The following is a 26461-nucleotide window of genomic DNA, read 5'->3' on the forward strand; positions in this document are numbered from 1 at the left end:
AGAGAGATAGGTGGTGCATATGAATTTAGAGATATATATTTGTATATATACATTCTAATAGAATTACGAAATAATATTGAAGGATGCATAAGTATATTTCATAAGGAATCTCCAATCAGTTTAAACAGGATAAATATGAAATCGTTATGTCTAATATTACTTATTATTATTACTAATATAAACAAGAAGACAATTTATTTAAACGAATTCAAAACATCCTTAGTACGTTTACTTCTGACAACCCTATTAAAGATAATTTTGACAACCCTATTGAAGATAAAAGCCCGACACGCGCATAGTACCTACGCTACACGACGAGTACCTAATAAACTGACAGGAGTCACATGATTTTAATTTAGCATGTGATGTCAGGGCTGTACCTAATTTATTTCAGTAAAAACTATAGCAGTGGTTTACACCAAAACTATTAGGTTTCGTTAAACAGATTAGTCTCAGAGACAGTACATAATGTACCTCTCAAGCGTGTGAGTATTATTTCGGTTTATTTTACATGTTGTATATATCTATTGAACTTATATACATACTGATGATTAATTAACAATATTTTTTTACTAGCACTCCAACTCTTCGCACCGTAGAGCAAGGGCAATATTATTATCAGTATCAATAATATTGATGTGTGTAGGCAGCCTAAGAGCAAAGCAGCAAAGGACGACGGTGGCCAAGGATATTAAAAACGCAAATCTAATTGACGTGACAACCCAAGACAGAGAGTCCTGGCGCAGAAAGACGAGGAGAGCCGACCCCAAATGATGGGATAAGGCTAGGGCAAAGAAGAAGATAACAAGAGAAAAATAGTGAAACTGCATACACAATATACTGTAGTAGAGTCGATCTTCACGTTTAGCATGGGCAGGAGACATTTTATCATGGAAGAAACAATTATATCTTCTCGAACAGCCTTTATAAACTATCTGAGCGTTAGCGCGTTAAGTCAAGTGAAAATAATCTCCAAATGCTACAGGGTTTATACAGGTATATTACGTGTATAAACCCTGTAGCCGTGCTTTGGCAGTTAATTTTATCCCTCGTCAGGGGATATAATTTTTGTCTCTTGCCTACACTAGCTGCGTTTCTAAAGTTGAACATAAACTTACCTGGAATGTAGGAATAAAACTACGATTAAATTTCCACATCATTTATTTGATAACTTTGTAATTATGGATCTGTAAGTATTGTTTTAGGGTCGGGGCACGCTAGCGCAGAACCGAAGCCTCAACCAGAAAAATGCATTTGATAGAAATTAGTGCATTGCATTATAGAGATAGGGGTCAATATGCCATGCAAGATTTTTTACTTTATATACTTTGACTAAGCTTTAGCGTGCTTCGTCTCTAACAGTTTCTAGAAAACATTTTGATTTAGTAGAAGTAGCAATATGAATGACTCTGAGTGCTAACAGACAAACGGTACGTCCAGATATTTTTTTTTAGGTATCAAACGTAAATGAACACTTTATTTTTTAAAGTACTCTAGCATTTTTCTAATTTACTTATTTTTATACTGAGGTTTTTCTTGAGAAACATTCAGCGTTTTTCATCCCGGAATAACAAAATGTCTTTGCTCAACTCTCCGGCTCTTTTAATCATATCTATGCAAAAACATCATTCCGTTGCTGCGTAAAAGGTCAAACCAAATTCGCATTTATGATATTAGTAGGTTTTAGGTAGGGAAAGTTCTGATACTGAAATAATACAAGTCAAAGTCTAACCTTAATACGAAAATTCAAAACCTATACCACTATTTTAGTATGAAAGGCACTAACCTTTAGTTAACCTTTAGTCTATGCCATGGAAAACGAGCATTTTTTTTAAATTTTATGCAGACTAAGATGGTAACGGGCTAACGGCTAACCTGTTATATTAAATGCATGGCAGTTAAATTAAATCCATACAACTGATCGGATGATTTTTCCATACCTAGCCACGGCCGAAGTCTCGCACCATACCAGGCCAGCAAAAATTCAGAAATTTTAAATTCCCAATTTGCCCCTCTGCCGGGGATCGAACCATCATCAAAAAATTTAACGGGAGATAAAAGTATGCATCATTTTTCTAATCTAATCACCGTGTCATTCAACGCACCGTATACAGCTTGGTATCATTGTGGACAGTGACACCTTTCAGTTAACTGCGTATTATAACCGGTTTTTATGAAATTTAAAGCAAGCGCGGTCTCTTTTAGAATGCATCGTGATGATCATAAAAAAAACTTCGAATTCACACTCACATTCGCATTGGCATACAAATATTATGGTCCGCAGAAAAACAGCAATTTGATAAGTCAAACTTCCTAACAGTTTCCGGCATTAATATTATTTAAATTATGACCAAGTACTTTGCTAGGCAGAATCTATACTTACATACATTATAACGCTGAATTTATTCCTGTATATGTTTGAACGCGCCAATCTCAGACAAGACCAGTATGGCCTAATTTTGGTGTTGGACCGAACATTCAACATTGTCAAGGCTTTTGACAGATCATTGGTCAAGCGTAGCTTTATTTTGACCTTTGCTCACCATATCGACACACACATCAGCGCACTTTACCACATTTTATGCCAATAGCAAGCGTTGAGTGGATGTTATGACATAAAACTCTCATTTCTGTATATTCGTTATAGTTTTCGAAGGTTTTTTGTGCCAGTAGCATACGATGACTGGACTTTATATAAAGCTCTCATTTTAGTAAAACCGATATAGTGTTCAAAGGCTATTCAGCTATATATTTGTACTCTTAGAACAACGATTAGATCCGCTGTGATAAGTTTTATTTTCGAACTATATTTTAGTTTTATTTTTGATCTTTCAATTAAGGACGTCAATGTTTGCAAATAAACTGTAAAACTGTGTTGTGTTTTTAAAGTATACAGCTAAAAAACGGATATAATTCAAGTACACCAACTTTAGCGTAGTATTTACGCATTTTACTAGTATGTCTGATCTCCATTAGAAGAATTTATTTACTGTTAAATATTATTAAATATTATAACATTGATAAACGCTAATTTAACTAAATTCTAACTATGCGATCCAATTTATTGCCGTTAAGAGCTTTCACGTTCTTGTAAGAGTACATAAATACAGGATATTAAGGCACTTTTATGTTTGAGGAGGAAAATATGCACTCAATCACGCGAAACTTCATTTTTAATGTAATTCCATCATAGACGAAGTCGATTGTTTTATAATTATTTACGTAACTTACGGCCTATTTACGTTCAATATCACACTTAAATATTCTATTGGCAATAACTTCATACAGATATGTGTTATATGTTTATTGGACCTATGAGTAAAGTATACATTCGTTATTTCTTAGATTCAAGGGCGTTGCTCTTCGAGTAAAAGCGTTAGCGCTTTTGAATAGTGGATTTCAATCTTTAACCCTGGTTACAGACCATTTTGGTTATGGCATCGGTTTCGTTTGTTTGACCAATAATTTTTTATAAATTTTTTACTTTTCTTACATTAACTGAACATTTCAAATTTTTTTCACAAAAATGTATGAATCGTGGATGGATTTACTGTGGAGATGATGCGAGTTGTTATCGGTTATAGCGCAGTGAACGTTTAACGCGAATTTGATCATTGGCACGATTGTTTTTAACGTTTTGTTTAAAACTTCGGTTAACTCCACCGGTTTAAAGCAGTATATATACAACTTCCCAAAATACACGCAAGCGGAGCAGAACTTAATGGTTTAACGATTGATTCTTCCTCCTATTACGACCACAGTATTTATGTATTTTTACTTTTAAATGCGTCTAGTCAATTAATGCGCCTTTTCAGACTGTTTTTTTTTAACTTAGACTTATGGTTATCTAAATAGTTGTTCAAAACGTTCTCGTTAGTATCTCAATAGTTGTTCACGTGACGCGGTGTATACCCGATGTATACGCGGTGCGTACGCGGCGTATTCCTAATTCGGACACAACGACCGACTTATTGGAGTGAGTGATTGAATTTTCTATGTTTAATTTTTTATGACAACTTAAAACGTAATAACAGTAAAACTGACAGCTGCGTCTACGTGTTGTCATTCAACCGCCTTCGCCTCAGCTAACACGTTCCTCGCCTGCTCCAGGCCTTTCCTGCAAGCAAAGCAAAACGCAAATTGATTTATTTCACTGAACACTTAGTGGTAGAAAAAAGCATGGTGGTAGTACTTCCGCTGACAAGTTCTGTCACAAAAAGCGACCAAACTCACTCTTTTGAGTATTTTCACTCAGTCAAGTTTTGTTTTCATTAAATATTCCTTTTCGCTGACAGTAGTCTAGCCTCGTGCAAATCGCTCGCTCGTTTCACTTTTCGTGCATCGATAATCTCCGAACTTACAAGTGGAGCGGGTTGTCAGAGTGTAGCCTGGTGAGTGCGAGCTGCGCCAGTGCCGCCAGTCGGCGGAGCGCACGCGCCCGCAACTCGCCCGTACGCGGCAACGTGTCCGCGAGCGCGGACGCAGCGCCCGCGATCTGCGGCCCGGGGGCGGCGCCCGCAGCGCAACAAAGCGTCTCTGCAAGGGATCAAAATAAAATATTTATTAATTTATTATACTTCGATTCAAACTTTATGTCGTCACAGAAGTTAGCTGCAAGCGTAGCCGATACCGAATATCGAATTCTGCGCACAAAGTTCGAGAATTTATAAAGTTTGATTCGGAATACACCTAGCTTAATATTTGTGTTCTTATACGTTGAACAATAAAGGAGAAAGAAAGTTTCTCTGATCGATTTCAGAAGAGAAGGTAGAAACGCGAGAGATGTTGGTGCCAATTCTGTTGTATGAAGTCTCTAAAAGCTAGAAAAAAATTTAGGTAGGTACCAGTTACCCGTCATCACATCGTTCTCGTCAACGTCATCGATCAGACCAAAGCAAATTCACAGGGCGCGTGTTATCATCATTATAAATCTGATCACCGGCCCACTGCAGGGCATGGGTCTACCCTCAGAATGAGAAGGGTTTAGGCCGTCGTCCACCACGCTGGCAAAGTGCGCATCGGTAAACACACTCGCGCGTCTTTGAAAACGTTAAGGAGTAACTTTCAAGCATGCAGGTTTCCTCACGATGTCTTCCTTCACCATTGGAGCACGTGGTATTTAATTGTTTAACACATAAAATAAGAAAAATAACACAGTTTTATTGTACACCAAATAAAAAAGTAGTTACTGTAGGGTAGGTAGATCGCGTGTAGTGTCGGTGATTATTTTACTAATCAAGTTTATTTTTCATACTGCTCTAGCTTATATATTTACTATGCTATTACAGTTATTAGCTTGTGTAGTAGATGATAATAGTAACGGGCGCACTTACCGATCAGCGAGAGTACGAGCGAGTTAGCGTGCAGTGCGGGCGGCGGCGCCGACAATGCGAGCGCGGCCCGCAACAGCCGTACTCCACTCCCCAAACAGCGGCGCCAGAACGCACCACCCGGTCCCTCCAGTAACCTTGAACATAGCAAGTTAAACGCTCAAATAAACTAGGGATTTTGCGGAGTACCGTAACCGCAACTGAATCCATTGGAAACCGTGACCGAATCTTTAGTCTTAGCGAAAGATTTGTTCGCTAGCGATGGAAGAGTCGTTTTCGAGTATGGAAATATTTTATCATCTAAATATTTTATCATCTGAGTAAAATGGATCTTACTTGCATGGTGTATTGAAATTAAATTTAAAAAAAATATTTTTTACAAAAAAAAAATAATAAAGAAAATATGCCATAAATGTTAATGGCATACTGGAGATAAAGAAAAAAGGAAAGGAAAAAAGTGTCAGCTACACTAACTTCACAGCTAAACCGATAATTTGCATACAGATAACTTGCATCCCGGACATAGTATAATTTCTAAAAAACCTAATCAATGCTAAAAAAGTGAATAGATTAATGATCTTCAAAAACAACTATAGCCTATAAAAGTCCACTGCTGGTCTTTAGGGCCCTCCAAACGGGATGGTGGTGGTAGTAAATATCTTAGTATTGGTTTACTTACTGGGGCGGTAAGGCAGGTAGGAACACATCCGCGTTCAGAGCTTGCGCGAGCCTGGCTCGGGAAGCGGTCGCGAGCCGAGGGAGTGCCGTGCTCTCGGGCAGTTCGCACGCGCGCACTAGCAACCGACGCAGTCGTACGCAGGCGCGCACGCTGATCGGATCCCACGCATTCTCAACAATTTCTGCAAAAACGAAAACATTTACATTTACTATCAACTTAATCGTTAAAACTCAGTACTTCTTGTGATATGTTTGGTTGCACTAGTTCGTCAAGTATGGACTGAAAGCTATTTCTTATCGCGACTCTAAGCGAGTGATATTAGGCTTATATTTTTTTTTTGACGGTATGGAGATTGATATTTATTAACATGTAACATGTAACATCTCCTCGATTGCGAGCGAGCAATTCTTTTTTAAACTCTTTCTTGCACAACTTTCTTGAATGGCGCTCGCTTCGTTCGGCCAAGTACTGCACTAAGTACTAGGCCGAACGAAGCGAGCGCGAAATGAATAGCAGTGATTTGATTTTAAATGACCCCTTGAACGAAGACGGGTTCTATTTAAGTGGTGGGTTAACAAAGGGACGTTATGAAAATGGATATATTTGCCACAAGCCGGACTCACCAGTTACTTTCGGCAACACAACCTTATCAATAATCGTAGGCACCAGCATGAGGTCGAGGTCTTCCCGCACCGAGTCCTCCGTCAGCGTCCCTCGGGCCTCACCGGCGTCCATCGATTCCGACGATGAGGACTCGTCAGAATCGCTGTCTATCTTCTCCGACCTGACGCCGTACATCATCAGGCATCTGGCAAAAAAAAAAAAAACAAGTTGGAAAATGTTTCTAGGGTTCCGTACCCAAAGAGTAAAACGGGACTCTATTACTAATACTCCGCCGTCCATCCGTCTGTCTGTCTGTCCGTCTGTCACTAGGCTGAATCTTATGAACCGTGATAGTTAGACAGTTGAAGTTTTCACAGATAACGGATTTCTATTGCTCATATAACAACCACTAAAAATCAGAATAAAATAAGCATTTAAAGGGGCTCCCATCCCAATAACAAACATTATAAGTTTCTTTATAAAGCTTGTTATCCGAGCTAAAATTTGTTGACAGTTTATTTGCACCTAAGTCGCAATTCGGTCTTGGCGTCATTTGTATCCACGTTTCTAGCACGAAACACTAGTATGTCGAAGGCTATTCCACCAAGGTGTTTCCTATCATCTTAGATACAGAATGAACTTTTTAATGGGGAAGCGTTTTTGGCTATTTTTATTACTTTCATAAGTGCGTGAAACCGCCTTACATTAATAGTATATGCAATAAAATTATATCAGGATTCAGAGTTCACCGAAATTTTCTTTCGATACCAAAACACTTTAGACAACTTCTGAAGACTAAATTAAAAGTAGAAATTTAGTCAATGTTAACGAAAAAAGAAACAATGTTTTAAATCCTAGTTAGTAATCTTATGAAAAAAAAACCAGTTTAAACCCGAAGAACAACGCAAGTTAAATTGTTCTACAGGTTAGATCGCAATCAAACTATGGAGGGTAGAGGTAAGGAGAGTCATCTTATATGGGAGAAAAGTTGAAAAAGTGTTCAGTCATATGCGCTAAATAACAGTTCAAAAATCCTCCACAATGGCGCTGGTGGATGCACAGGGTATGGTATGAATGTAGCAATCGTAGATGAATTGAAGTATGCCGAGTTAAAAAATTTAATGTCATTATCGACTAAAGTAGTTAATTATTGAGAATTTCAACAACTTACGTTGTACAAAATATTGTGGTAAATATAACCTTACATCCTTGTTTATTTTTCAAGCCTACTCTAACAATATTTGGTTTGGCGCTTCTTTTAAGCGTTACCTTGATGCAAATGTGGCGCCATCCTAATTTAATACATTTTTAAGACACTTTTTCATATACACAGATGATCCTCCTTACCTCTACCCTCCATAAATCAAACGCTTCATCAATTTAACCAATTGACGTCCACAGCTGGACATAGGTCTTTTGTATAAAGTTCCACAATCCACGGTCTTGGGCCGGTTGCCCTCAGCGGCTCCCAGCGACTCGCCTGATTTCGTCGGTCAACCTCGCTTTTCCAGCACCTCAAGACCCCAACGTCCATTGGTTCTCAGAGCTATGTGCCCAAAACGCAAAAAAATCTTACTTGAAGTAAAAAATAAAATAATGCTCACTTGTACCAGTCCATCTTCTCATAGTCCTCGTTGTGTTCATCCGCCAGCGGATTCCATAATATTAACTGTAACAAAAGTTAAATATCCATATTATGCAATGTGTAAATGAAAACCGAAATAATACTTCAGAGGCTGTAGAGGTACATTATGTTCTGTGTCGCTGAGACTTATCTGTGACACCGAAAACCTAATATTTTTTAATTAAACCACTGCCATAGTTTTTACTGAAAGTAATGAGATACAACCCTAACATCATATGAAAAATTAAGATCATATGACTCCTGTCACTTTATTAGGTACTCGTCCCGTAGCCTTGGTACTATGCGCGTGTCGGTCTTTTATCTTTTTGAATTCGTTTGTATGGAAAAATAAATATGCTTCTTTTGGTTTCATATTTTTACAGGGTGTACCTTTTGAACAATACTTATGCATCCTTCAATATTATTTCGTAATTCTGTTACACGTTGTATATTACGTTGTAGGATAATAAAGAACTATCTCATTAATTATTGCGATAATCCAAGGAAAAATTACGACAGTTTTGCAATTAAAAGTTATCTTTCTGAATTTGCATCTTCTCATTAGATCGTGTATTATTTATTGGACGACCTAATCATTTACATTATTGGTAGAGCTTTTTGTGACAGGGTTCGTCTGGGGAAGGTCTGAAGGGTTTAGTTGCCGGAGTATTTACAGCAAAACACCTGCGCCTCAGATTGTATTTTTATGTTTATAGACGAGCGCTTAAATGCAATTACACCTTATGGTAAGAGATGATGCAGCCTCAGGTGGAGAGCGCTTGCCTAGAAGATGCCTATTCACTTTTGATTTGAAGGTACTCATATTCTAGGTACTAGGGAAAATCGAAGCTCATTCAAGAGCTTGCGGAATGCGAATCAGAAACAAAGATGCAAAGCGCTTCGTAATTTCAATGTTTCACATCTGCCAGGCGTCACATGACGGCTCGCACATTTTTTTTGCTGTTCTCTCTGTTCGAAATTTCAGCAGTTAAGTGTATCTCGAAGTTCTTGTTAAGTCGAAAACTCGTTAACTCGATTTTTTTTGCATTTCCCTTGACATTCGAGTTATAAATATTCCACTGTAATACATATTTTAACATACCAAATATACTTAAATACGAGTTGGAACATACCTGGTGTCGCACGTAAGGCGCTATCAGCTTGGGCAGACATTCAGCCACGTACGCGTCGTTGTACAGCGTTGGCTGGCGGCGACGCAGGCGGGCCATACGGGCGCAAACTCCGCGCACGTCTCGCCACGCGGCCAACGCATCGGAAAACAACCGGCCGGATAACGCACGGATCGCTTCTGCAATAAACAAACTTAAGTTTCATCATCATCATATCATCATCATCATCATTGTAGTATCACCTTTGCCAAAGTACCTTTATCAGATCACCATACCAAGAATTGCCAGGATAATGGGAAAACCAGGAATGGTAATCGGGTAAAGGTGAGTATGGGTAGCTGGCAAGCAGCTGTATTCATCGTGACATTATCAACACATTATCGACACACTACAGGGCACGGGTCTCCATTTAAATGAGTGAGCCAAGTGCGGAATGTTAGACTTCACACCTTTTACTTTTATGTCTAATAGTACTGTTTGAAAAGCTAATAAATAAACACCCTTGAGAAGATCTTATCTCAATGATGTTTTTCTTCACGCATGTAATAAAAAATGTAAATAATTCATAAAAGTTAGCGTTGCGTGCCGGGAATCAAACTCGTTTCCCCCGCAATATATTATAGAAAACCGAAGCCTTACGCACTGGGCTATCACCACTAATGAATGTTACATATCTCGAGTTATAAGTAACGCAACTACGCAGAAGGCCATTTTTCATTACTGAGATGTTCGGCTATTTTATCTGCTTGCACGGATTTTTTTATCTTCTTCTGCTGTTACAGTATATAACATATCTTACTTCTCTTTCTGACCTGTTGCAACGTTACGTTTCTACTGCAGCGCGTGGTGCAACAAGTCCGGAATAATTCTAAACACTGTTTCAATCTCGTCTTTTTGTTTCAAAATTCGAAATTCATTTATTTCAAGTAGGCCTAATATAAGCACTTTTGAAACGTAGACCTGACGTCTGTTTGTAGTGACTCTACAGCCAGTTCGGAAGGAAGATTCTAACGACAAGAAGCCGGCAACAAACTCAGCAGTTGCTCTTTTCCAATATTAACATTTAGGTTTAGGTTTAAAGACATTTATTCCCATAAAAAGACCTAAGTCACTTACATAGGAAACTTAGTTTTTTCTATAATAAATTAATACACTACATTACATTACACAAGATCTGTTTGGTGTGGAGTATAAGGATTGAAGAAATTATAAATTACACCATACAGATTCTCCTGACGTTTTGCTATAGCAAATTAAAGTTAATTTTCTTAATATAGATTTCCGCAAAGTATTGCCTGTTCTATCCAACATTTCTTGTAAGTCTCTAAATCTTTCGACCTTCTATCTTCCTTCTCTCTTACTCTCACGCTGGTGGATAGTTACCTGTCTCCTGTAGTGCGTGGTGCAACTGCGCGGGGGGCAGTTCATCATCACTGGAGTCACCGTCGCGATGTGCGGACGCGGTTCCGGCCGCCTCGCGCTTCAATCTCCTCGCCCGTCTCCTTCCTTCTCTTTCTGCGGCGCGTTGTCTCTTCTCTTCTGAGTCAACTGGTTTAGCAGCACCGGCACGGGCTGGAGTTACAAAAGAAATAAAAGAAGATAATTATCGAATTTAAATAAATAATCAGATAGACATAGATATTATATCGTAGAAATTTTCTAAAGCATATTTGGATTGCTAGAAAATTTATTGTCTTTTTACTTAACTCTTTAATTCGAGCGGTTAAAGTCAGAAGTTAAAAGAAAATATCGTACTTTGTATGTTTTTTGATACGTGCCTGATGTTTTATATCAACATATCGATGTATTAAAATTATAAATAATGCCCAAAAATATTGATAATATTAAAAAAAAAAAAAAAAAATTATATTTTCTTATGCAAATCTAGTACAGTAAGCTGCTAGTAAACTGGAATTGTTTGTTGGAATCATTTTAACAGATATATAAAATGCCAAACCCTTCGTAACCCGCGCCGTTAAGAATTGATTCCTGAAAGCAGACCGAAGTCACGCTATCTCTTTCGCACAATATGCGGTAGAATGAGTCAGCACGACGTTAGCCTATTGTAAACTATTCTTTAATAGCGCGGGTTGTAGTTCTGCTTACATTATTCGGTATAGCGTACAGACCTGCCATAGCAAGCACATCCTGGGCTTGATCGCGTACGTCGGCGCGTCGCCTTTCCACGAGGAACTCACAGCGACGTCTATGTAGCGCCAGAGCTCGCGCTTCCAACGCCTCCAGTTGCGGCATCTGTGGCCAAATGCGAAATCAGACACCCGTTTGGCGCAGTGGGCAGTGTCCCTGCTTTCTGAGTCCAATGCTGTGAGTTTGATTAATGTTTGTGTGATGAACACGAACGTTTTTCAGATCTGGGTATTTATCTGTATGTTATAAGTATTTATGTATCATATTTCTTCATAAAAATATCCATCAGTCATCTTAGTACCCATAACACTTACTTTGGGGCGTCGTAGTTTTTTTTTTTATTATTAATATTATTTAAGAAACTGATACTATAAAATCCACATAATTTTGGAATTTATAATTTAGGAATTTATATACAATTTAGGAATTTATATACAATTTGGGAATTTATAATTTCTCAATCCTCTCTCTGGTTTGGTCTGGTGGGAGGCTTCGGCCGTGGCTAGTTACGCACCGCACCGACGTACCGCTAAGCGATTCATTGTTCAGCGTCCCTTAACTATTTTTTAACTGGGAGTTAAGTTTTTCTCAGTCCTTTTATGTAAATATTAGCGGGTATAATTAATAAACATAATTAGTGACATAACGTCGGAATACTGACGCAGTTATTTATCACATTTCAACAGACATCAACTTTCAATAATATCTGAACGTTAAAGAATACTGCCAACCAAATTGGATAAAATAATCCCGTCGAAAGTCTATCACCAGATCAAATTAGAGAAAATTCTTAAATTTTAAATGGAACCTCACACCTCTCTTCTGGACAAATTGTTATATGCAACAAGAAATGATTTTGCAGCATTAAGCTGAATGTAAATACATATACCTACTATATTAACCAATCAAAATTTTATCATCGGCTTGGGTGTGCGGAAAACTTATGAGTTTATGCTTAAATTATGAGAATAAAGATTAATTTGCTACACTCCGCGAAAAGTCAACATCTCCTGAGGATGATGGTGGTGTCGGAGCGAAAACTGCGTGGACCCTGCATTGTAGGGATCTGTTTGGTGTGGAGTATAAGGATTGAAGAGTCTATTAATTACACCATACAGATTCTCCTGCTTTTCGCGGATTGTAGCTAATTAAGCTTCATTCCTATTATATATCATGGATTTTATAAATTTAAAATACATATAAAAATTTTCGGAACCGACAGGATTTGAACCTGCGACTCTCTGGCAATCGCGGCCTGAGCGCTTGATCCAATTAAGCTTAATTAGATGCTACTACTACTTACACCGTTAAACTGCGATGTATATAATGTTTGATGAGTTAATAAATAAATAAACTTATGAAACTACTGCGCTAGGCAGGTCGTTAAATTTCAAAATTCAAATTGAAAATTTCTTTATTCATGTAGGCCTATTACAGGCACTTATGAAGCGTTCATACATATTTGTTTACATAATTGTAACGGGATGGTGATAACTTCGTTCGCCAACTTTAATCTAAAGCTACGAGGGTTCCAAACGCGCCCTGGTCTAAGAAGAGCCCACAACAGACTTAGCCGGGTAAATTTATTTTTTTTGTCATCACCATCTTCTCGTAAATTTAAATTAAGCTATGAAGCTAGAGCAATTCACACCCAAGCTATTTTATCGTTTAAATAATCCTTAATATTATAATAGGATTTTTCTGTAAGCTAACGTTTTATATAAATTTTGAACTTATTGAGAGACATGTCAAAGATTTCATTTGGTAATTTGTTTTAAAATATATAGTTAAAAGAGACAAACAAAACACTGACCTTTTCATCCAAGCACTCGACAAGGTCGGTGATGTACCCTCGGGCGGCCTGCGCGCGCCGGTACGCCGCGTCCAGCTCCGCGCAACGTGCTTTTCGCGAATCCCTTATCCGCGTCGCGTTCAACAACCGCTCCTTGAGAGCCTCGCGTTCGTTCATAGTGTCTTGGCGCTCCGTCTGTAGCTCTATTAACCTGGAAATTACATCATCTCTTATTCATTATCTTATTTATTGCACCACCTACCTCTTTTCTACGTTTTTTCCTTTTACGCCATTGGTTGCCTGGAAGAAATCGCTATGTAGCGATAAGGCCACCAAATTGTACTCTCTTGATTGTATTTATATCTTTGTAACTACTTTTTGTTTCTTTGGTGTACAATAAAAGGGTATTCATTCATTCATTCATTCATCGTCATCATCATCAATAGTTTATAACGGCCGGCCATTTGAAGGCCGAGTGGCGCAGTAGGCAGCGACCCTGCTTTCTGAGTCCAAGGCCGTGGGTTCGATTCCCACAACTGGAAAATGTTTGTGTGATGAACATGAAAGTTTTTCAGTGTCTGGGTGTTTATCTGTATATTATATGTATTTATGTGTATTCAGTGGCGTGCACTGGGTTTCTTACCAGGGTATGCATACACCAGGAAAATTGCATAAAACAGCACAAATTCTCATCGTATACGAATTAAATACCAATGTCAGGGTATGCATTGCTTCTGTGCATGTATGGAGTGCACGCCACTGTGTGTATTATATTCATAAAATATTCATCAGCTATCTCAGTACCCATAACACAAGCTACGCTTACTTTGGGGCTAGATGGCGATGTGTGTATTGTCGTAGTATATTTATTTATTTATTATAACGGTCCACAGTGACTACCGCAGAGGCTAGGCGGAGATTCGTGGGAACGATTGTATGGGTGTTACCACGCGGCGTCATAGCACTAATATCAGAGCGGAGAGCGGCGTCGTGGGAAGCGGCGTAGTGGAAACAATTCGGCAATAAGTATTCGGTGCGGGGCTGAGGAGTACGGGGTCCCCTGCCCTACCCATTATGCCTGCCTTATTTCGGCTAGTTAGAAGTTTAGTATATTTTTTTAGTGCAAGTTAGCCATTGACTCCAATCTCACCTGATGGTGAGTGTTGATGTCTAAGATGATAGCGGGCTAACTTGCTTAGGGAGTATGGCAGTTAAATTAAACCCATGCCCCTAATGTTTCTACGCAACATCGTACCGGAACGCTAAATCGCTAAGCGGCAAGTCTTTGTCGGTAGGGTGGTAACTAGCCACGACCGAAGCCTCCCACAAAATCCAGACAAAATATAAGAAATATATGCTATTCATAATCAACAAACAGCCTGTAAAAGTCCACTTCTGGACTAAATGCCACAAGTTATTGATCGTAGTAGAGTATAAGAATTGAAGATAAAAGACCGACACGTGCATAGTACGACGCTACGCGAAGTGTACCTTATAAAGTGACAGGAGTCACACGATTTTAATTTCGCATGTGATGTTAGGGCTGTATGTGATTTCTTTCAGTAAAAACGATGGAATTGGTTTATTCAAAAATAATTAGGTTTTCGGTTTCACAGATAAGTCTCAAAGATGGTACACAATGTACATCTAACGCCTTACCTTAAGCCATATTGCTTAACCTTAGCCATAGTCTTTACTGAAAAACTATGGCAGTGGTTTACTCAAAAACTATAACCGTTTCTTGTACACAGATAAGTCTCAGAGACAGTACACAATGTACCTCAGCCTGTGAAGTATTATGAATTTCGGTTTTCATTCGCACGTTTTATATGGAATATATAGATAGATATAACGTGGGATAGGCGGGTACCTCTGCTGCAAAGCGTTCACTAGCTCTTCGGCAGTGGCGGGCGGCGGTTGTCCGGGCGCGTGCAGGGGCCGCAGGTGTTTGGGGGTGTCACCCAGCTCCGGGGGCGGGGGCGCCACTGCGAACGGATTCAACTCCACCCCGTTCCCTGCAAATCATTCCATCATCGAACTAAATAAAGTCAAAGTCAAATATTTCCTTTCAATTATAATAATATTCAAGTTATATTCAAATAGGCACATATATGGCACTTTTGATGCGTACATTACATGTCAAATGTAACATAGAAGTGAGTTCATGGCGATAACTAAATAAATAAATAAATAAATATATTCTGACAATACACACATCGCCATCTAGTCCCAAAGTAAGCGTAGCTTGTGTTATGGGTACTAAGATAACTGATGAATGAATTCTATGAATAATATACATAAATACTTATAATATATAGATAAACACCCCGATGAAAATGAAAAACATTCATGTTCATCACACAAACATTGTCCAGTTGTGGGAATCGAACCCACAGCCTTGGACTCAGAAAGCAGGGTCGCTGCCCACGTGTTTTTTTTTTGTTATCACCATCTCACAATGTTAATTAAAAATATTAAAGAACTCGACGTTATACGACTGTGTTTGTAGATATAGCCTGCGAACGCCGGCTATGTCTACAGTCATTGTCAGTGGTGTACACTATGTTTTTGACCAGCAAAGGCAGGAGATATAAATGTATATGCCCTGATTATATATGTCCTCTGATTCGACTGATATTGTACCCTAGGTAGGATCTTGTATTCTGTTATATCTTTCATATCTGAATAAATATGTATTTATTCCATTATTTACTGACTGGATAAAATTTACAAAAAGAGGGAATAGGAGAAGTTTACCCCTGTTTAATATAACACGTATATTATCTACCCCCGTTGGAGGAAAATTTCCCCTGCCCATACTAGCCCTCTTGGTGACATTAATTTTATACACTGACCAGGGATAACACCTATTTGTTCACCTGCCAAAGCAGAGCAACAGCGATATGTTTATCACCATTTGACATCACATCTAAATTACTTGGATATTATTTCCACCCGTGCGCCCCATTCAGAGACTGTATAAAAAAAGTGTGTGTCAGCTCCGACGCACGACTGAAGTTTACTCCTTAAGTACGATTGTTGAAACATACACAAAAAGTGTTTATTTAACTGAATAAAGATTAATACCATATGAAAGGGGAAAAACTTATTAAAAGTAGCCTACGAGAGATTGAGGTGGATGTAGAGTATCTGAACTATTAGGATAAATGTAATGTTTATTATTTAGTTTCCATGGTAACTAGAATAGGTAAAACAATGTATTATGTTTTCTATCTCACTCTGTCCTATACATTTGTGTTTGTTTCTTCATCTAGATATTATTCGGTTTCCTTGGTAACTTAAATAGAAAAAAAAAAGTTAATTAAACGAAAGCGATGTTGCATGTTTGCGCATCACGGTTGCCGGGCATGCAACGTCGCAAAGCGAAAACGTAACGAGGTCATTCATTAGTAGATTTTACTCCTCACATTTTTCTCATACCGGGCGCCTTATATATGAAAATCGATTCTTAAGGAGTAAACTCCAATATGGTTCTCCCACGATTGCCTTTTCCCTGTGAACAATAGGTCTCCTGCCCAATGCCAGGTATGGAGAAGAAAAATGGTATAAAATGGAAGATACCTCCTCCTACGCTTATAAAAAACCAGGACAGGCAGTGCTTATGTATTTGTATTTAGTGAACGCCATTGGCTGTTGTGATGTCCCTGCACTCAGCGGGACCCGATACCGAACGAGAACGCAGATGTCAGGTATGCTATGTTCTGGATTTGAACTCCGATTTAAACTGAATTTGTTAAGCGTAAAATAAGGAAATATAATCTCCTAAATGAAACCTCCAGCTAGCAGGAGTTTTTTTAGTTTTTTCAAAAGCACAGGAACACGGAATACTTGAAGTTTAACCCCGTTTATTATGAGACATTTATTATTTGGATATTATTTCTAATTGTGCTCCAGTGCCCTGAGGGTTGATACAGCTGTGGGAGAAGATACATTTTCATTCTTTCCCCGGGGATATAATTGTCTCTTGCCCATGCTGGCCGTGCTGTGTTACCTGTAATATCTGGAATAGATAACATGGCCTTCTGCATCTGCTGCTCTTCCCATTCCTCAGTTTCGCTGTTTATTTCCACGTCAGCCAGCACCGCGGCCGCACTACCACCTAAATGAATACGTATCGTCAGTAACATATACAACCTCGTTGAATGTGTTGTTATGATGTATCAAAATAATAGACGTATTTCTATTTAGCACCTAGTAACGCTATCTATTGTTTAATGTAAAAATTATACTATTCTAGTTGTCTATTGTATTGTGTATTATCTGTGGTACAATGACTTGTCATATGGTTTTTTCTATTAAATAGGTTTGAGTCTGTTAGCGACGTTCACTTGTTTCATTATAGAATGAATGAATGAATACACTTTTATTGTACACCACATAAACATAAAGCAAAATTATAAATATAAATTTAACAAAATTATACAATTTTGCGGCCTTATCGCTACATAGCGATCTCTTCCAGGCAACCAAAGGCGTTAAACACAGCTCAAGAAGTGCATTTAAATAAACATGCATATAAACCTATATATACCTATATATACCTATATATACATATATAATAATAAATAAATAAATAAATATACTACGGCAATATACACACCGCCATTTAGCCCCAAAGTAAGCGTAGCTTGTGTTATGGGTACTAAGACGACTGATGAATATTTTTATGAATAATATACATAAATACTTGGAATATATATATATATATCTATATAAACACCCAGACACTGACAAACATTCATGCTCATCACACAAACATTTTCCAGTTGTGGGAATCGAACCCACGGCCCTGGGCATAGAAAGCAGGGTTGCTGAAAACTGCACCAATCGGCCGTCAATATATAACATATACATATAATAAACATAAAATAAAATATATAGATACTGATGATAATTAATATATACCTATATAATTAATATAAATAATACGTAAATATATACAATATTGTCAAATCCCAAATAAAACATAAGGGAATAGGCATGTTAGAGTTCCGAAGATTATGTCAAAAAATGATCTCTCGTTGATGCATAAACGCTGCACTCTTTTGGGGAAGTATATAATACAACCAGAAGATGCTAAATTTCTTCCAGCAAGGAAAGTGCTGCTGTTCTTGGCGGCGACCAATGCTAGCTGGGTTCTAGATAGCGGCATCACAATGGATCGTAACCGGTCCACGTGACACCAGGGACCAGGCGAACCTGAGCCGCAAGCAGAAGAAGAATAAGAACATATAAATAAATAAATAAATACACTACGACAATACACACATCGCCACCTAGCCCCAAAGTAAGCGTAACTTGTGTTATGGGTACTAAGAGAGCTGATATAATTAAAACGAAATATTTTTTTATGAATATAATACAAATAAATACTTATAATATACAGATTAACACCCAGACACTGAAAAACATTCATGTTCATCACACAAACATTTTCCAGTTGTGGGAATCGAACCCACGACCTTGGACTCAGAAAGCAGGGTCGCTACCCACTGCGCCACTCGGCCGACAAATACAACGTGTAACCGAATAACGTAATACTGATACGCGATTTAAATAATATTAAATCATCAGCAAGCATAATATTACTAAGACTCCGCTGTCCGTCCATCTGTCTATCCCTCAATCGTTATAGTTAGACAGTTGTAAATTTCACAGATCAAGGTTTGTGCAAATCTGCGTGATATATGTTATTAATATACTGCGTGATATATGTTACTAATATACAACACAATTGAATTAATTATGAAGGAAATAATATCGAATGATGCATAAGTAGTTAGTTATTTCTCCATACAAACTAATTCAAAACAATTTAAGGTTTTAATTGTGACAACCCAATTAAAGATAAAAGCCCGACACGCGCATAGTACTTACGCTACGCGACGCGTACCTAATATAGTGACAGGAGTCTCTGTGTCTGATTTCTTTCAGTAAAAACAATGGCAGTTGTTTACTCAAAAGCTATTAGCATTCCGTTTTCGCAGATCAGTAAGGTTCGGTTAATTATGTAACTCCAAAGCCTGTGAAGTAATATTTCGGTTTCCATTTACACTTTACACTTTGTATATTAATTGAAAATGAAAATTTCAGAACCCGTACCCATAGTATGAGATTAGTGCGCACGCATTTGTAATCGGTTACGAATATCGTAGCGTAAGAATGAAATAGATATTACTTAAAGCTCAAATCGGTCGCAATTGGGCTTTTGAAAATTTTTTTTTTTTGTGATTTTTGGAATGATCATATATAAGTTTTATAACAAAACTATTTTTTTTTATTTTTTTTTCGCAATAATTCAAAAGTTATTTCAAAATAAAAATTAATTTTTGAATCCAGTACCGAAGACGCGCCGACAGCTTCTGAACAAACCCGAGCGCGTGTGACGTCATAATGTTAGTTTTCACTAATATTATTGTCTAGTCAATATTATTGTCTAGTCACGTATAAGCCGTAAACGCCGTACTGTTATTAAATAGCTACAACATTATGACGTCACAACTATGGTGACCAATCATGGCGCGTTTATAGTCACGTGATTTTTTTTTAAATTTGATCAATTTTTAATTGTTTATAATTTATTGAAAAAATTTTTTTTTTAAGTATTTTACATCAAATATCAATATTATTAATAACAAAGTTTTAAAATACATAAAAAAAATCAAAAATTTTTTTGTTTCAAAACCCCAATTGCTTATGTTAGGAAGTGCATAAAATAAAAATCTGCAGCACAGAATGTGCGACTCTAAAACGAGTGACATTGGTCCTTTTTGCTATGACGATATAATTTGATGCGCGATAGCGACTTCACGTTTGCCAGCCTTACCTAGCACCGGCAACCTGTGCGAGCATTAAGCCACGGTTCTCATAACACCGATCCTCAGGAAAAGCTGACAATGAATCTTAACAATTATTCAATGTGAGGATGCTCCGGTTTTGGAGCGAAATGTGCGTATATTGTCGAAGATCTGTTTTGTGTGGAGTATAAAGATTGAAGAAATTATAAATTACACCATACAGATTCGCGGAGTGTTCGCGGAGCTCGGCAAAATATAACGGCTGCTTCTATCCAATGTTTTTCCTATTGTTAGAAGTAAGAAACGAACTTACGCTTAGGCTTATCGCTCGGCAGCTCCAGGCCCCGCACCTCTATCCTACCGTCTTCGTCGTCGTCGTCGTCGTCGATGTCGTCGTCGCGCATCATCCGCGAGCCCGCGGCGTTCTCGTTGTTTATCGGCACGAAGTCGCCAAGCTCGCGAGCCTGTAAATCGGACGGTTTGCTGGAAAATGTGTCTGTGGTATGTGTTTGGTATCTGGCATTGGCTTTTACATTTTGTGGTTTACAGGGTTTTGTACCCTAAGTGTAAAACGGGACCCTATTACTAAGACTCTGCTGTCCATCCGTCTGTCTATCTCACAAGAATCGTTGTAGTTAGACGGTTGTAAATTTCACAGATCAAGATTTGTTCAAATCTGCGTGATGTTATGAATATACAACGTTTAACAGAATTGAATTAATTTTGAAGGAAACAATATTGAAGGATGCATAAGTATATTTTAAAAGAAGCATATTTATTTTTCCACACAAACGAATTCAAAACATTCAAAATGTTTACTTCTGACAACCCTATTGAAGATAAAAGACCGACACACGCATTGTACCTACGCTACGCGACACGTAACTAATAAAGTGACAGTGACGGTCGGTGTATCATATAAAACGTGTAAATGAACGGTAAATGATTTACGGCTTATGACACCTGGAAACATGCACGCACAGTTCGAGTCTTTACACAATGACTTAAATTGGCATAATTTTTTTTTAAATATACGGAAAACAACGCAGCGTCGACGCAACGCACTAATGTTCAACTCATACAATCCGGCCGCTACTCGATGTATTTGGACAGTACAGTAAATTCAATTTATCTCGCTAAAAGTTCTCGAAATAAATCTCCAAGCATTTTTGAGAAAATTAAATTTTATATCCGTCTCAATCAATAGTTATCAAAAATGTTATAATTTGACCAATTTACAAAAGTTACTGAAACTAAAATTAATTTCTACTGAAGAAGGCTAGTTCTACCATGTCATCAAACCTTTCATTTGTCTCATATATTTATTGCGTCTTCGTTCTGTTCTTGTTGAACAAAACAAGTTGTCTTGTACATATGCTTTTGAATAAAAATCAACACTTAGGTAATACAACGCTATAATAGTCGACGGCCGATTGGCGCAATGGGCAGCGACCCTGCTTACTGAGCCCAAGGCTGTGAGTTCGATTTCCACAACTGGAGAATGTTTGTGTGATGCACATTAATATTTTTCAGTCTGGGACCATATCTGTATATTATTAGTATTTATGTATCTTAGTAACTTTGGCTATGCTTACTTTGAGTCTAGATTGCGATGTATGTATAATTGTCGTAGTATATTTATTAATTTTATAGTCTTCTGCCAATACCAAACACGTATTTCATACCTTATAGATACTTAAGCTAAAAAGGTTTTTCACATTATTGTAAACATATGAAAATTCACAAACCTTTGCATTGGTTTAGCTGTGCTGTTTGATATATAATCTAATATATCAAACATGAGTTTGATGCCCTCTCAAAAGTTTTGGCTAGTAACCCGAACAGAATTCATCTATACTCAAGCTGACATGACCATATATGAAAGCAAATCAATTGAAGGGGGCAGGTAACCCGGTTCATCCTCAAGCTAACGTGATCAATTACCGAAGCAAATCAAAAGAAGGAGACTGGTAATCTGGTAAGTTCTCCCTAGATCCGGGAATAACGTGGCCTAATATCCAACGTGACCTTCTTTAATTCCACTATAAGTTAGCCCTTCGCTGCAATCTTACCGGATAGGAAGTGACGATGCAGTCTAAAATTTTAACGAACTAAACTGTAAAGGGTATGACAATTAAGCACATACCCCTAATTGGTTTCTATGCGACATCTGTTTATATCGCTTAGGGGCACGTCTTCGTCGGTAGTGGTAACGGTGGTAACTAGACAAAACCTGGCTTGCCCCCCGTAGTTCTTGGAGCTGTTGTGACCAAATATTGAAGTGAATCGGGCAAAGCTAAGTGCTCCGGTGACAGCCATCCTCTAGTCCCTCACCTCTCATACCTGCTGTCGCGTCTTGCGCGCCGCGTGGATGAGCGCGGCGTCGGGAATGAGCCCGGAGTGAGCTACGGCCAACGCCGCGCGCACGGACTCCGCGCGGTACCGGTGGAACCCCCTATTATCATCTTCCTCTCTATCCCCCCCTTCCCCCCCGCTGTCCGACAAGTCCCCCGCGCCCGCTGCCAGCGCCTCACGACCGGACAATATCATCCCCTCCAGGTTGACTTTCTTCTTTGGTTTCGGTTTTTCATTTTCTGTATCTTTATCCTCGGCTTGTTGATCCTATTTATATTATTTATTCATGTTAAAATCTTGTATTGATAAGAAATATTGGTTATGAAAATCGAAAATATTCATAATATCAAAAATTATTGCAATTTGGACAAAAAATACACATAAAATAAAATAAACTAATTTTTGGATATGTAGGTAGGTATATTCAGTATTGAGGCACTTTGCTTAGTATTTAATTTTAAAATCTGTTTATTTGTCAATGAAATGAAACAACCAAATACATTCTAAACTGAGAAATTAATTGGACTGAATTTATCTCTGTTCAGCCATTATGGAAAAATGGGCAGAGTTAACAGGGAAAAAAGTTAAGTTTGTATGTGTAGCATTTTATATACATTTGCTAAACAAATGATGTCTATGGTTTTTCAACGCAACATCAAAATTTCCATTTCATAAGATAAAAAGTAACATAGTCAAAGTCAAAGTCAAATATTTCTTTATTCAAATAGGCACATAGATGGCACTTTTAATACGTACGTTACATGTAAAATATGACATAGGAGTGAGTTGATGGCGATAGATAAATTCGTCAACTTAAAACTAAAGCTATGAGCTAGCTAGCTGGTTTAAGAAGCCCACAACAAACTTAGCGGGTTTTTTTTTTTTTGTTATCACCATCTCACATTGTCCTTTAAAAACTAATTAAAGAAGCAATCTAGTTAGAGCAATAATTTATACCCAAGCATTTTTATCGTTGACGTAGTCCTTAATACTATAATAGGACTTTTCTATAATCTTATGTTTAATACAAACTTTGAACTTTTTTCAGAGACATCAATCCAATATATCAACTGGTAATTTATTGTAAAATTGCATACAATTTCTTTTAAATGTATTACTTATGTAGTCTAGTATATCGCACTGCAAGTTTATTGTTGCTTCTAATGTTCAAATTATTGCAGTCACATTTTCTCTTAAATTAAGATATATTTTTGTGAACATACATACATATTTATTTAAATTAAAGATTTTAAACTAAGATTTTCGTGGTTTATCAACATTTCTTAAGCATAGATCCAAGGTTACATACCACGTCAATATTTTGAATTTGTCGATATTTCGACACAGTTCAAAATATTATCTTGGTATGTACCCGTTGATCTATGCTTAAGAAATATTTATTTAAATGTTTGTAACGTCGGGATAGCAGTATTTCAAAACATGTTGTATATTGAAATCAAAGTTATATAAAACTTACAAGAGCAATGTCATCATTATGATTGTCATATTTATTATTATCACCATCTGGTACCCTGCGTTTCTCCTTGTCCCTGCGTTTGCTTAACTTCTTGCTCTGTGAAGATTTCTTGACCTGGAACACCTCTGTTTCTTCTTCTGCAACATAAATAATATAAAATAATAAAATTAAAAATTAAAATAGCCTTTATTCTCTGACTAAATACATTTTTGCTTATACACTACTAGTTACTAAATCTATTATTTAATTAAGTAATATTTATTCCTAAAAAATTTATTTTGTAACACCAGCGTGCTTAGTTAGGCTGTCCTTGGACATAGGCCTCCTCTAGAATTCTCCAGTGTGCTCTGTCTCTGGCTAATCTGCGCCATCCTTTTGGCAGGTCATCTTCCCACCTTTTTTGTAGAATAATATACTGTAGATTAAATTATAATTTTTTAAACGACTTAACCACAACTTATTGTAGACTTATTAAAAAAGGGTTTAACTTTTTTACAAATAAGTTTAAAAGTTGTGCTCCGTCAAATAACATTATGGATTATTTTTTTAATTGACATCTGCCTGTGCAATCAAGAGATAATATGCATGCCACAAATTTCGATAGATTTTATATGCAACAACCATTTAAATATTTAATTTATACTTTTACGATTATCAAACCCTTACTGGCCCATAACTAACCCATGATTGGTTTCCTCTCAGAACGAAAAGGGCTTTAGATTTCCATGCTAGCAACAAAGTTATTCACAAAAATATACACCAACTGATCTCAAATTTTCATGTAATTTAACATTTTTGAGTATGTAATAAAAAATATTTACATAGCACATACAAAGAAAATAACAATTAATAAATTACAAAATTACCCTTGCTGGGTACCTACTTGAATTCACAGCGCTCACCATTGCACCAGAGAGGTTGTTAAAATCCAAATTATGCTCACCTAGTTAACAATATACAAATTAAACTGAACTAGGAGCCAACAAAACACTAAACTGCTAAGTGAATTAAGAAACCTTCCTTATGAGCAAAGGCTTGCAAACCTCAGACCCCTCAGAAGTATGCGAAAAAGAAGCAATCTCATTGAAACTCATAAAAAGCTGAATAAGTATTAAACATTTCAAATTTTGAGGAAATATTTTTAAAAAGGAGTAACCCTACACTAAGAGGCTATGGTTGGATTATCTAATCCTCCGAAGCACTTTATCAGCAATAGAGTTACACCAATGTGAAAGGCCTTGCCTGAAGATGTAGGGTCTGCAGTATCATTGGATCAGTTTAAGAAGACTGGACAAACATCAAAAAGACAAAAGCACAAGGAATTATTTAGATGCATCAGCAAGCAAGCTGCTTCTATTATATAATAATGATACTTAAACAAAAAGGATCCCAAGTCAGACATTTAGGGCCTTATAGAATCGAGGCAAAATGTAAGAAAGCTTTAAGTGTGGAAACCAGCCCAGAAGAGGACTTTGAAATTTGCTATCTAGGTTATTTCATGCCACTATAATAAGACAAAATAACAAAAAAAATTAGTATGCAAGTAGCATAGCTTAATAAATTCACTGAAATTAAAAGAAAAAATTTATGAAACTATGGCAGAGGTAAGCCACTGCCATAGTTAAATAATTTTTTTCTTGAAATCGTCGAATCGGTTTATATTAGATATTTTTCTAGAATTAATCATTTGGAGGTTATACCTAAAAGACTATTGAATTTTTAATATAAGAATAAGAATACTTAACTCATATTCGAACCTTAAAATATGCAATAAAGAAACATTGTGTGTGTAATTCATAACGGTCGCAGTCACAAAAAAACGCCAGCTGCAGGCCGAACAATTTTGAACATTGGGCACGCTCATACCTTCATCAGCGAAGCTTAAAAGCGTGGTGCTTTTAACTTGCTTATTTTCTTTCCTATTGTGGCTTATGACTGGCGGTGGAGGCGGCTCGGGGTCTCCTCCATCTTCTTCGTCGTCGTCACCACAAAACATACGCCGTTGAATCTTTTTAGGTTTACGAAACAAAGACATGGTTTACTTTGAACAGTTCACTGTGACCTTACAAATATGCAACGAGGGTTGTATTAAGTCCTCATTCATGCAATAATATTTACTTTAAATTGAACTTTACGGATTAGAAAAATAAAAAAATGCGAATTGAATAAATTCAGAATTCGGATCAAGGACATCAAACACCATAGATAATACACTAATATGTCAAACACAGATTACTTCTTCTTCTTTGGGTTAATGACTTTACAGATTACCTAATATGATTTGGATATGAAAAATTGACAACTGACAAGCATGGTATCACAGAATAAATCAATGTTAGCTTACAGCTATCGATACTAATATTCCATAGTCAACTCGAAGTCGAAGATTTAAAATTATCTTATTTTGTCGGGACTGGTTTGTCGCTGTATTCACTGGTTCAGAACCTAATACCCTCGGAGATTGATATAGTAGTTTAGTCAATTTTGATTTTTTCTGGTTTTATC

General features: G+C 37.2%; 1 protein-coding gene across 1 annotated transcript; it reads right to left on the reverse strand.

Annotated features, from left to right (window-relative positions):
• Positions 1 to 1143: 1143 nt before the first annotated feature.
• Positions 1144 to 26148, reverse strand: LOC120637726 (PAX3- and PAX7-binding protein 1). The gene is made up of 16 exons (XM_039909690.1): positions 25823 to 26148; positions 23957 to 24093; positions 22468 to 22746; positions 20438 to 20588; positions 17319 to 17426; positions 15177 to 15321; positions 13328 to 13517; positions 11496 to 11619; positions 10750 to 10938; positions 9370 to 9545; positions 8217 to 8281; positions 6633 to 6817; positions 6010 to 6190; positions 5334 to 5467; positions 4362 to 4536; positions 1144 to 4117 (listed from the first exon to the last, which is right to left on the reverse strand). Exons 1-16 carry the CDS (start codon positions 25989 to 25991, stop codon positions 4063 to 4065), a joined length of 2463 nt encoding a protein of 820 aa, XP_039765624.1. The 5' UTR covers positions 25992 to 26148; the 3' UTR covers positions 1144 to 4062.
• Positions 26149 to 26461: the final 313 nt, after the last annotated feature.

Source organism: Pararge aegeria, chromosome 4, assembly GCF_905163445.1.
Source record: "Pararge aegeria chromosome 4, ilParAegt1.1, whole genome shotgun sequence".
In the NCBI taxonomy this organism is placed as follows: domain Eukaryota; kingdom Metazoa; phylum Arthropoda; class Insecta; order Lepidoptera; family Nymphalidae; genus Pararge; species Pararge aegeria.